General features: G+C 33.8%; 1 protein-coding gene across 3 annotated transcripts in view; it reads left to right on the top strand.

The window, feature by feature from the left end:
• PRKCI (protein kinase C iota) overlaps nt 1–13,487 on the top strand; it is a 73,022-nt gene that overhangs the window by 40,949 nt on the left and 18,586 nt on the right. For all 3 annotated transcript variants that reach the window (XM_038583870.1, XM_038583872.1, XM_038583871.1), the window contains exons 5-9: nt 191–276; nt 2,144–2,284; nt 5,339–5,393; nt 6,436–6,494; nt 13,210–13,386. In XM_038583870.1, the coding sequence (XP_038439798.1) occupies nt 191–276; nt 2,144–2,284; nt 5,339–5,393; nt 6,436–6,494; nt 13,210–13,386 (518 nt within the window). The remainder of the gene's footprint in view (nt 1–190; nt 277–2,143; nt 2,285–5,338; nt 5,394–6,435; nt 6,495–13,209; nt 13,387–13,487) is intronic.

A 13,487-nucleotide genomic window follows, 5' to 3' on the forward strand; every position in this document is an offset into this window, starting at 1 on the left:
GGCTCCACGCAGGGAGCCCGACGTGGGATTCGATCCCGAGTCTCCAGGATCGCGCCCTGGGCCAAAGGCAGGCGCCAAACCGCTGCGCCACCCAGGGATCCCAAAACCCACAGATTTAATTATAAAGACTTTTATTTGGACTTACTCTTTTTTTTTTTTACTTTTTTTTTTTTTTTTTATCTCTTCTTAGAATCCATCTACCGCAGAGGTGCACGCCGATGGAGAAAGCTTTATTGTGCAAATGGCCACACTTTTCAAGCCAAGCGTTTCAACAGGGTAAGCCTTAATTTGTTAAATACTAATAATTTGAGTCTTTTTTTACTCTACTACTGTAAAAGAAAGGTAGTCTTATTTTCCCTTTTAAAGAAATAAGGTGACACCTTTTCCAGTTTGCCTGGGACAGTATCCCAGTTATCTTGAGGTAATTTTTAATAACATCTCCTTTCACTCTTAAAAATACCCCCTATTGAATTGTATGGTTACCTTAGCTGAAAGAAAGTTGTTTTTTTTTTTTTTTTTTAAAGATTTTATTTATTCACGAGAGACAGAGAGCGGCAGAGACACAGACAGAAAGAGATACAGGCTCCCTGCAAGGAGCCCAATGCAGGGTTTGATCCTGGGACTATAGGACCACGCCCTGAGCCTAAGGCAAATGCTCAACTTTGAGCCACCCAAGCGTCCTGAATGTTGGTTTTTGAAATATAATTCCAGACAACCAGAAAATAAGCAAAGTTTATTTTGCAAACCATTTAATGTAATTTTAACTTTCACTATTTCAAAAATAATAATTGCAAAACACTTACCTAGCTTTTACTACGTAGCAGGTGCTTTTCCAAATGTTTGACACATATTGACCCATTTAATCTTTACAACAGCCTTGTGAGATGGGTACTATATATTTCTGTTTCACAGATGAAAGGGCTGAGGTGTGGGGCGCTTAGGTAAGTTGCCCAAGATGACATAGCTAGTAAGTGGCAGAACTAATAAGGCTTGAAAGAAGTCTATTTCCAGAAGTCCGTGTTGTTTTTTTGGTTTGTTTTTAAAGATTTATTTATTCATTCATTCATTCATTCATTCATTCATTCATGAGAGAGAGAAAGAGAGAGAGAGAGAGAGAGAAAGAAAGAGAGAGAGGGGCAGAGGGAGAAGCAGGCTCCTGCCACCCAGGGATCCCCAGAAGTCCATGTTCTTAACTACTCTCGATAACTACAAATATATGGACTCAATTTCCATTGTAAAGCTAGTAGCATGTTCTGAATTCATTAAAGTAAATAAAAGCTACTACCTGAGGTTCCGAAAATCCTTTTTTTTTTTTTTTTTTTAATTTTATTTATTTATGATAGTCACAGAGAGAGAGAGGCGCAGAGACAGGCAGAGGGAGAAGCAGGCTCCATGCACCGGGAGCCCGATGTGGGATTCGATCCCGGGTCTCCAGGATCGCGCCCTGGGCCAAAGGCAGGCGCCAACCGCTGCGCCACCCAGGGATCCCTCCCAAAATCCTTTTATTCAGTAGCACTGATATTTAAAAAGCTTTGAAATGAATGGTCACTTTGATATTGCTCTTTTAGAGAGCAGGGCTTTGGTTTGACCTCTGAACAGTCTGGAAGGTTTATGTTTGCTTGGGAGTCCTTGCATAGCTTTTTCTGCTGTATGTTTTTCAAGTTTAATTCACTTTTACTCTTTTCAGTACTCTGAATTTATGTGAAGAATAGAAATTCTTGAATATGTAACAAAACAATATGGTTGCAAATTTCACTCTTGCAAACAAAACACTTTTTCTGTTTATTTTTTCCATAACTATGATAGTTTTGGAAAAGTTTTATATAAAGAAAAAGGAATTGAGTTAGAGAAGAAAGCTACATATTTTCACTTAAAAAAATTTTTTTTTTGAGAGAGAGAGCGTGTAAGCGAGTTGGGTGGGAGGGCGGCGGAAGGAGAGGAAGAGAGAATCCCAAGCAGACCCCATACCCAGTGTGTAGCTGGAGTCAGGTCTTGATCCCATAACCCTGAGATTGTGACCTGAGCTGAAATCCAGAGTTAGGCACAGGCACCCCTTATTTTCACTATTTTATCATTAAACTGTTGGCAAAAGATTATGATCTTTTTTTCTGCTAAGAAAATACTGTTGAATTACTCTTTCCAGCGTGCCCACTGTGCCATCTGTACCGACCGAATATGGGGACTTGGACGTCAGGGATATAAATGCATCAACTGCAAACTCCTGGTTCATAAGAAGTGCCACAAACTCGTCACAATCGAATGTGGGCGGCATTCTATGCCACCGGTAAGACACAATTGTCTTTTTTTAATAGAACATTTTCAGTAATACTACTAGAGCAGAGGGCTGAAATACAGGTACTAAGGAATCACAGGTCAACAGTGTTATAGAATGTAACTTTACAGTCCAGTTGACATATTGTGAGTTTTGAATTGTTATTATAAATTTGTTTATATTATGTAGTTAACTTCTTGATGTAATCTGCTACAAAAATCATCTGGTCTAAATGAGGAAGAGGTAGGGAGAACTATTTAAGAGACCTTTTTCTCTTTAGATCAACTAATTTGTAGCTCCTGTTGTATTAGCAACCACACTAAACAGATCAGGTAAGAAGAGTCAGAGGTTTCATAGTTGCTATTTAAAGTGTGAAATTACTGGGGAGTCTTTTAACTTAAAATTTTATTTTTACTTTCTCTTTCAAATATACAATTATAACATGTTCATTATAGAGCATACTGATAAATAAAGAAAAATTAAATAAAAATACCCCATGAAATCTACTGTCTAAAGGTAATTGTCTTCTAGTATATATCTTTCTAGAACTTTTTCTTTTGCAAATTTATATGTATAAATATAGAAAATTTATTAAATTTTATATAATTATTCATATAAATTAAAGTTAATTATATAACTAAAATATAAGTTATATAATTCAATTTTAAATAATTTTATATAAATATTAAAACAATAAAAATTTCATTTTCTATTTGGAAAAATTTTAAATCTATTTAAGAGTAGATATAACAGTATAATGAACTGCCATAAGCCAATCACCCAGATTCAGTAGGTAACAACTCATGACCAGTCTTATTTCAGCTACACCCCCACCCATGTAACCTGCTCTCATCCTGTATTTTGAAACAAATCTAAAAGATAAGGACTCGTCAAAAACTAAAAAGCAATTCTTTATATCAAATATTCATCTAGGCAGTGTTCAAATTTCAGTTGCCTCATAAATGAGACAATTTTGTTTTTAGTGTTCATTGTGAATCAGGATCCAAATGAAGTCCATATTTGCAGTTGACTGATATGTGGCCTAGATATTTTTTAATTTACTGATTCTTCTATCTCTGTCACTCGCTTTTTTCCCCTTTAAAATTTCAATGTAGAAGAAATTATGTTGTCATTTAAAGCATTGGAATACTCTTCTCTTTGCTTTCATGGTTTTGTTTAAAATGTTCCCCTGTCCTCATTATCTTCTGTGTTATATTATAGCTGGATGTAGAAGTTTAATTTAGATTCTGGTTTTTGGTTCTTCTAGGTTGTTTTTGAGACTGCTTCATAGAAGGTGGAGCGTTTATCCATCAGAATGCACATAGTGTTTGACTGGGTCTTATTCTTTTACATACTTTTTAACAAAAATGAGATCATAGATGTATATATACTGTTTTCTAACCTATTTTTTCACTTAACTATATATTTTAGTCACCTTTCTATATCTGTCTATATCCTCATCAATGTTAGCATGGTATTTTGTTATATACCTAGGTCATGATTTACTTAACTGTTCCCCATGATTATACATTTGAGTTGTTTTCTACATTTTCCTATAAAGAAAATCATGAACTTTCTGATAAGTAAATATTATTTCCTTAAGAAACTAGAAGTAGAATTACTGGCTTAAAGGATATGCATTTTTAAAAAGATCTGGATGCAAAGGCCCTTGGGTGGGCTCAGTTGATTAAGCATCCGACTCTTGATTTCAGCTCAGGTCATGATCTCAGCGTCCTCAGGTCATGATCTCAGGGTCGTGAGATCGAGCCCTGTGCTGGGCTCTGGGTGTGGAGCCTGCGTAGGACTCTTTCTCTCCCTTTCCCTCTGCCCCATTCCCTCTAAAAAATAAATAAATAAATAAATAAATAAATAAATAAATAAATAAATAAGCTAAATGCATCTTTCTAAATTGTCTTCTAGAATGAGTATACCATGTTTATTCATAGTATCTTCTTTGCACATTGTGAATATAGGTTATTATTGGTGACTTGTTGGTATTAGAATTATTTAACTAGTTCATATAAGCTCAGGAATGGGTTTGTTGTTAGGGAGGTGAAAATCCCATCTTAAGGAAATGATCAAGGCCAAAAATTCTGAACATAATTTATTTAGGTTACTGTTGATATTCCTGAATATTCTTAGGTGATAGAATGACTTCAGACCATGTACAGTGATTATGTTAATAATCACTAAATGTATTGTAAAATCCAGGAGCCTATCTGTAAGGCACCCTTAAAATTATAACTATGTAGGGACACCTGGCTGGTGCAGCTGGTAGAGTTTGTGTGACTCTTGATCTCGGAGTTTTGAGTTTGAGCCCCACACTGGATGTTGAGATTACTTAAATACAAAGTCTTTTAAACAAAGAAATTATAACTGTGTTAACTACTGCTCTTTCTCAACTTTACCGTTTCTTGCTGGTATTCATTAAACCCTGGGTCCAAGATTAATGAATTAGTAATATTTTGGTTTGAATTAACATTTTTCCTGAAGTTATTGGCAGTTAGTTGGGTAAGTCAGTTTCTAGAAGGTATTTCTTCTCCTTGTTTGAGTCACTGGCACCTTTGAGAATCTTTAGAAAGGTGGGAAACCCACAAATTTTAGGTTTCTAGACCATTTTTGAAGTTCATTTCTAAACTCAGCTAAGGAACTTATGTACTAGAGACTCCTTTTGCCAAAGATTGAAGAGAGTGTATGGAGCTGAAAGGAAGAATACATAGTGTAGAAGAGAAATGAATCAAAGTATATAGAAGTTTCATTTGATTTCTTTTTTTTTATTTGATTTCTAATGGGTAGTCTGAAATTAGTTTTCTGTTTCTTTTGTTATCTGTAAAACGTGATTTTTGTTATCCGTAAAACATGACTAATGTTTAGCTCATTCACAGGAATATTGCATGGTTTTATATAATTAAAATAAAGTAATACAGTTTTCACTTACTAAGTTTCTTTCAAGTTTAAATTTTAATATGCTATGTCTCATCGAAACAAAGTTGTTTCTGCATTTATAGTGGTATTGGGATTTAAAAAGAACCTACTGAGTTACTGTGTCTTTGGAAATGTTTATAGGAACCAATGATGCCTATGGACCAGTCACCCATGCCTTCAGATCATGTACAGACAGGTAAGAATGACACTAGCAGGACCATTGTTCATCAACAAGTATCTTTAAATACTTCTTTAGGTGACTCTTTAACTTAAGTTTAAAACCATTTATGTTCTTCCCAAATAAAAGTTAGTTAACACTATTTTGCAGTGGTACTATCAGTTACAATACTTAATATATACCTTTGGCATTTTAAGAAGACAGCTACGTAAACTATAACAAATGATTCTTTCCTCTAATTCAGATAAATTTCTTCTGAGACTTTTTAAAAATTCAGCAAACCTCATTTTTTCAATAATGAAAACACAGATTTTGTGGGCCATGTTAGCTCTTTGGGTGATCTGTTTTGATTAGAAGTTTTATTATCAGAAATAAAAATTATGTAAGAGATACAGAGATGCAATATAGAAAATTTAAAAAAGATCATGTGAATTCAAACATCAAATAAACACAAAACCTTAAATATGTATCTGCTCAACTTGGAAAGTGATTAACTGAGTGGAGCATTGTGATCTTGGATGAATCAAGAAAGGGAAAGTGAGGGAGTTTTCCTAGAAGGACAGAATGTAGTCTCTTGTTCATGCAAGAAGCCGGTTATATGAAACATGGGCTTTTTTGTGTGTGCCCCAAATAGCTTTAAGGAATAGAAACCTAGAGTTCAGTCTTTTCAATTCTATACTTGACCTATGTGGTATGGTAGTTAGGAACGTTTTGAGTATGAAGGAAGTGAGGAGTAAAACCCAAAAGTTCCCTCTCTCTATGCCTTAGTCATACTAAAATAATTGAATAAGATTTATAGAGTTACCCTTATAGAAGGAATTGATTAATTGGTGAAGAGGTGAAATATTTTTAAAATACCAAAAATATCTGTTAAAATCAGTACTAGGCTGCTAATTGGTTCTTGCTCCTCATTCTCATTTAAGATTAGGTTTTAACTCATAAATACATGCAGTTTATTACTAGTAGGACAGGTACTCAATTTTAAGTCAAACTCCGTTAACGGGTATTATGTTTCTCTCTCTTTTTTTTTTTTTTTTCATGTTTGGGATTGGATTTTCAGTAATTCCATATAATCCTTCAAGTCATGAGAGTTTGGACCAAGTTGGTGAAGAAAAGGAGGTAAGATAATTAGCTTTATTGTATATTACGTCATCAGCTTTTTTATTTTTTCCTCATCAGCTTTTTAATAAGACTTGAGAGTTTAAAAATATGGCAGTTGCTTAGATTTTTTAGCTTTTACAACAATAGGCTTTTAATTAAAATATATAATTAAAATGATAATTTTTGAAATAAGCTCATAGTATAAAAGATTTATCTTGCCTCACACTTTCCACACCCACTTTGACTTCTGAGAGACAACTCTTTTTAATAATTTCTGTTTGTGCCTATAATGTTTATAACTCTGTTTTTCAATTTTCCAGCTTTATATATTTCAGGCCATAAAGATTTAATTCACAATACCTCCCCCTTTTCGCTTCTCTTTCCAAGTTTGAAAGATGCATTATGTTTTACTCTTGGATACCTTTAGGAAAACCCCAACTTTTTATTATGGAAAATTTCAAAAATAATTAAAAGTAAGCAGTAGTATAACAAAGCCCCTGTTTCTATTACCCAGATAAAACAGCTATCAGTATAGGCTAGTGTTGTTTTGTCTACCCGCTGCCTGCATTCCTGTATTATCTGGAAGCACATCTGTTGATTACAACTTAATCTCATATCTTAGTTTTTTTGTTCTATTTAAGTCAGTACCTTGACTTTCCTTTACCCATCCTTCTCTTCTAACTTTCCTCTTTTATGTACATATTTATTTTTACATTGCCAAGGTTGTTAACATTTATAATCTTTCTTGCATCTGTAACTACATCTTCCATATTTTGTTCATAAGTTGAGTGAATCATTCAAAAGAAGAAATTCCTAATAATGAGAAATGAATTCTCTATTCTTCTAACATCACGAATTGCTAATACTTCTTTCTTTTCAATTCTTGATGCTCCTTTATGGCTTTTTGTTCCTTTTTTGGAGTTTCTCATTGCCTTTATTATTATTATTTATTGGTTTGGTTGTTTACCAAAGGCTCATTGCTTGTATCATCAAGATTTTTAATATATTTTAAAATTGAAGAATAACATACAGTGAAGTACACAAATCACGAGCATATAGCTAGGTGAATTTTCAGAGTGGATACTGTGTAATGACCACCCAGATCAGGAAATAGGATCTACTAATATCTCAGAAGCCCATCTTGTGCCATCTCCCAGTCACTAACACCCTCTTCTCCCTGTAAGTAATCATTGTCTAACACCAGAGGTTAGTTTTGTTTTTTCCCCCAAACTTCATATGAGTGGATTCATTTAGTATGTATTTTTTTGTTTCTGGCTTCTTTTGCTCAATATTGTGTTTGTGAGATTCAGTCATGTTTCATGAAGTAGTATTTCATTTATTTTCACTGTCGTTTCAATTTATCTAGTCTGTTGATTTTTTTCCCCCTGATTGGGATTTTTATGATATGTTGTTATGAACATTTATAAACATTTCTGTTAGGTATATAATTAGTGGGAATTCCTGAGTCATGTGTAACTGAACTTTAGTAGATAATTACCAAACAGTTTTCCAAAGTACTTGTATTAGTTTATACTTTCACCAATAATGTGTAAGTTTGGCTCCACAAATCTTTGTCAGCACTTTGTATAGTCTTTTAATTTTAGTGAATCTTTTGAATGTGTAGTGGTATCTCATAATTTTTTAATGCTCATTTCCTTGCTACTCAACTTTTCATGTATTTATTGGCCATTTGAGTATCATCTTTAGTTAGGTGTCTGTTTTTTTTAAACGAGGGGGTCTGGCTTTGTTGTGTTGATTTATGGAAGTTCTTTGTATTTCTCAACATTATTAGCCTTTTATTAGTTACATATTGCAAATATATAACTCCCATTCTATGTATTTTCACTGTTAATGGTTTCTTTTGATGAATAGAAGTTCTGATTTTTAATGTAGTGAAATACATTTATCTTTTCCTTTTTGGGTAGTGGTTTTGGGCCTTAAGAAACCTCTGTCTTTCCCAAGCCTATTGAAGATATTGAAAAGGCTGTACCTTCCCTCATTACTCTGAAAAGCTATCTCTTCATCAATTAATATGCTCATTACATGATCTCACTCTGGATTCTCTTTTGTTATTTTATTATTATCGGATATCATGCTTCATGATTATTATAGTTTTATAATAATAAGTCTTTGTAAAATTAATTCTTTGCTCTTCTGGGGATTATCTTGGCTACTCTTTCTGGCTTTTTAAATTTCATGTAAATTTTAGAATCAGCTTGCTGGTTTCCACAAAATCAAGAGATAAACCAAACCTACTGGTACATTTCAGAAAAAGACATCTTTACAATATGAAATCTTCAAACCACGAGCATGATATAATCCTTCATTTATTTAGGATTTCTTTAAATTATGTCAGTGTATTTTTCAGAGTCCTTGAACTATAGGTATTTGATGTAAATGGTATTATTTTAAAATATGATCGTCTATTTAATACTCTTATATAGAATAAGGTTTTTCCTAAATTACTTTGTATCCTGACACTTTGCTAAATTTGCCTATTAATTCTGATAGCTTATCCACAAATCCTTTTAGATTTTCTGTATGATCATCTTATCTATGAATAAGTGTCATTCCTTCATTTTCAAATCTTAAAGATTTATAGTTTCCTTATTGAATTAGAAAAGACCTCTACAGATGACCAAAATGACGTTGAAAAAAAGTAGTGATCAAAAAAAAAAATAGTGATCAGATATCATTGTCTTGTTTTACATCTCAGTGGGAAATCTAATATTGATGTTTGCTACAGCTTTTCATTTTATAGAGGGAGTTTATTTCTAGTTTGCTAAGATTTTTGTCTTTATCATGACAAGATATTGAATTTTATCAGAAACATTTTGTGACATTTGTGGAGTTGGAGTTGGTCATATGTAAACTTTATTAATTTTCAAATGTTAAGCCTATTTTTCATTTCTGGAATAAACTCCATGTGTCATGATATATGATTTTTTTATATAGTTGTGGATCTCTTTTTATATAGTTGTGTATTCTCTTTTTCTTCATCAGTTTTCCTGGGGGGTTATTAATTTATTAATCTTTTTGGAGAATTAGCTCTTCTCTATTGAATCCTTATTTGCTCTTTTAATGCATTGATTTCTCCTCTGACTATCTCCTTAGGCTTTTTTGTCATCCACTGTAAAATAAACCTTTTTTTTTTTTTTTTTTTTTTTTTAGTAAAATAAATCTTAATCTCTATTGTGATTTCTTCTTTGATCAGAGCATTATTTTAAAGTATACTTCTTTTTACATATTTGGGAAAATTTTTAACTTCTAACTTAATTCCACTACAAATTAGAAAATGCGTTGTGTGTGATCTCTGCCCTTTGAATTTTTTTTTTGAAACTTGCCTGAAGGCCAAGCACATAGGCATTAGTGTATGTTCCATATGTATTTTCAAATACAGTATGTTTTATGGTTGTTGGGTGTGGCGTTCTGTACAGGTCAGTTAGGTCAAGATTATTAATGATGTTATTCCATCTCTGTTACCTCACTGGCTGTTTGTTCTTTGCCTACCACAAGGTTACATTGTGGATATATCTGTTCCTTTTTTGTTTTGCTAGCTTTTGCCTTATATATTTTGAGGCCATGTTATTAAGTACATACAAATTTAGAATCATAATATCTATAATTGGATTAACCCCTTTTCATCATGAAATACCCCTTTCTGTTTATAGTAATGCTTTTTGCCTTAAAGTCCTTATGTTAGGTAATTGCTATGTCACAAATAACCTCAAAATGTAGTGACTTTAAACAAGATTTATAATGTCATAGTTTCCATGGGTCAGGAATCCAAGCATGACTTATCTGTGTCCTTTGCCTCAGAATCCCATACAGGCTACAGTCAAGGTGCTGGCAAGGACCGCTGTTCCCTCAAAGCTTGACTGGGAAAGAAGCTGCTTATATACTTCCCTAATTGTTGGCAGGATTCTATTTCTTACCACATGGACCTCACTGTATGGCAACTCATAACAAAGTAACTTGATTTATTTCATCAGAGCTAAGCAGTAAGATCCAGAGAGCGTGAAGGCTAGCAAAATAGAACTCAGTCTTTTGTAACCTAATTTCAGAAGTGACATCCTATCACTTTTGCCATATTTCTTTAATTAGAAGCAAGTCGCTACATTTAGCCCATACTCAAGGGGAAGGGATAACACAAAGGCATGAATACTAGATGGTGGGGAGTACTGGGAGACATCTTAGAGTCAGCCTACCATAGTAGGCTACAACTACTTTGTCTTATTGGTTTAGCTACAGCAGTCTTGGTTATATATATTACATGTTAGCTACAGCGGTCTTGGTTAGTGATTACATGTTATATATATACATGTTTAAATTGTTTTAATCTTTCTGTACCCATATACTCTAGGTATGCCTTGTTAACATCATATTGTTGAGCTTCCCCCCCTCTTTAGTTTGACAGTCCTTAGCTATAGTATTTAATGTATTTTACTATTTGTGTATATTTTACATTTAATGTATTTATATTTAAATGAATTACTGATTTGTGTTTAAATCCTCCATTTATGGGGCACTTGAGTGGTGCAGTTGGTTGAGCGTCCAACTGTTGGTTTTGGCTCAGGTCGTGATCTCAAAAGATTGTGAGATGGAGCCCTGCATCGGGCTCTTCAGCTCAGCATGGAGCCAGTTTTGGATTCTCTCTCCCTCTCCTTTCCCCCTCCCACTCCTGCTCTCTCTCTCTCAAATAAATCTTTTAAAAACATTCTCCATTTTACTATGTTTTCTATGTCCCCACTCTTTGCTACTTATTTTTGCCTTCTTTTGGGTTATTTATTATTACCTTTTCATCTCTTTTAGCTTGTTTGACATTCTTTCCTACTCAATTACTGGATGTTCTAGAGATTGTATCTTACATCTTTAGCTTACTTAAATTCAATGCAAATTATTAATGATACTTTTACCACTTCCCTGGATATGCAAGGACCATAGGAATGCTTTAAATTTACTCACTCTCCCTCGTCTTTGGTGTTACTTCTTTCGTATTCAAATTTTTTCTTACATATTTTAAAATTCTATGTATGCTTTGTTTATATGTACTAGTGCTTTTTTTAAAAAAATTATTTATTAGAGAGCATGAGTGGGTAAGGGAGCAGAGAAAAAAGGAGAAGCAGACTCTTGGCTGAACAGGGATACCAACTCAGGGTCCAATCCCATATCCCCGGGATCATGACCTGAGCTGAAGGCAGATGTCTAACCAACTGAGCCACTCAGGTGCCCGTACTAGTGTTTTTAAACAGTCATTATTTAGGTTTATCCACACTATATTTTTGCTCTGCATTCCTTCTTGTATGTCTGTCCTTTTTTTTTTTTTTTTTTTTTTTAAATTTTTATTTATTTATGATAGTCACAGAGAGAGAGAGAGGCAGAGACACAGGCAGAGGGAGAAGCAGGCTCCATGCACCGGGAGCCTGATGTGGGATTCGATCCCAGGTCTCCAGGATCGCGCCCTGGGCCAAAGGCAGGCGCCAAACCGCTGCGCCACCAGAGCTGCCCTGAAAAATGTTTTTATTGCACTTTCATTTTGAAGGCTATTTTTATAGATCAGCAGGGTTATTTTTTAGATCCTTTGAGGGTGACATTCCACTGATTTCTCACTGCTGCCTTGTTACTGATTTTGTGAAGGTATTGTGCTTTTGTTCCATGTAATTCTCTTTTATAGTTTCCAAACACATTTGAAGTCTGTATATTGCCTTATCTTCTTACCATTCTATGCTTTCTTAATCTGCTCTAATCCAATTTCTTTTACTCCTCTTTATTTATCCTTGTTACCACATCAGATTATTATTTCTAGATTTTTGTAAGTGACCCTTTTCTTGAAACATCATTCTCCTTCAGTTTCCTTAATACTTTTGTGCTTACAGTTTTTCTCAAAATCTGTTCTTTGGTGTCTTGATACTCTTCACTTGAAAAAATTCATATTTAATTCTTATGAGTACATCTGTTGATTGTATGCAGGGGATTTTGCAGATATGTTAAAAAAAGATTATCTTCGGGGTACCTGGGTACCTCTCATGAATAAATATAATCTTAAAAACAAAACAAAACAAAACTATCTTCAGTCTTCTCTATAAATCACCAGAAGCCTAAGTTTCTAGTTGTAAGTGAATTATAAGGGTGATTTTGTCATTCCAAAGGAGCCTTGACATTGTGTAGAAAAGAATGTTTTCTATTAGTTAAGCTGCCTCATGCTTATTTTCTGTCTATAGCTTCTAAAAATGTTTCTGAGCGTGTCCTCCCATTAGTTCAGATTTCATGTATCAAACTTCCAGTAGACTCTTTATTCCTGATATCCCATTGTAGCTTATGTCTTCAGTATGAAAAACCAAGTCTATTATCTCACCAGATCTGTCGATCTTATTTGGTGTGCATACTTTGTTATTTTGTCAGTATACCTTCAGTCTCCCAGTCATCAAAGTTAGTGTCATTTTTTAAATTCATGTATCTTCATTGCCTCCATACCCCAAATTTATCAGATCTTACGATACCCTTTAACACTTCTCAGATTTCAACTTCCTATCACTATCCCTCTGACCTCAATTCATGAATCTATCCTACCTCTTGAGTAATTTGATTTTATTGTTTGGAATGAGTTAAGAAAAGAATAATGAAGAACTTAGAAGATATTTTAAAATCACATTAGGTATAACCAGGTGTTAGAAATATAATGGATTATGCAAAATTCCTCCAGGTATAACTTTGATATAATTGTTCTCGACAGGCAATGAATACCAGGGAAAGTGGCAAAGCTTCATCCAGTTTAGGTCTTCAGGATTTTGATTTGCTTCGGGTAATAGGCAGAGGAAGTTATGCCAAAGTTCTGTTGGTGCGATTAAAAAAAACAGATCGTATTTATGCAATGAAAGTTGTGAAAAAAGAGCTGGTCAATGATGATGAGGTAAGCCCAATAATGTTTTATGATTTCTGAACCGTTAAATTGGCTTGAGTATACTATTTCAGAGGAAACCTCAATGTTTGTGTCTTGTAATTTCAGTCTAC

This window comes from Canis lupus, chromosome 34 (genome assembly GCF_011100685.1).
Source record: "Canis lupus familiaris isolate Mischka breed German Shepherd chromosome 34, alternate assembly UU_Cfam_GSD_1.0, whole genome shotgun sequence".
NCBI classification, from domain to species: domain Eukaryota; kingdom Metazoa; phylum Chordata; class Mammalia; order Carnivora; family Canidae; genus Canis; species Canis lupus.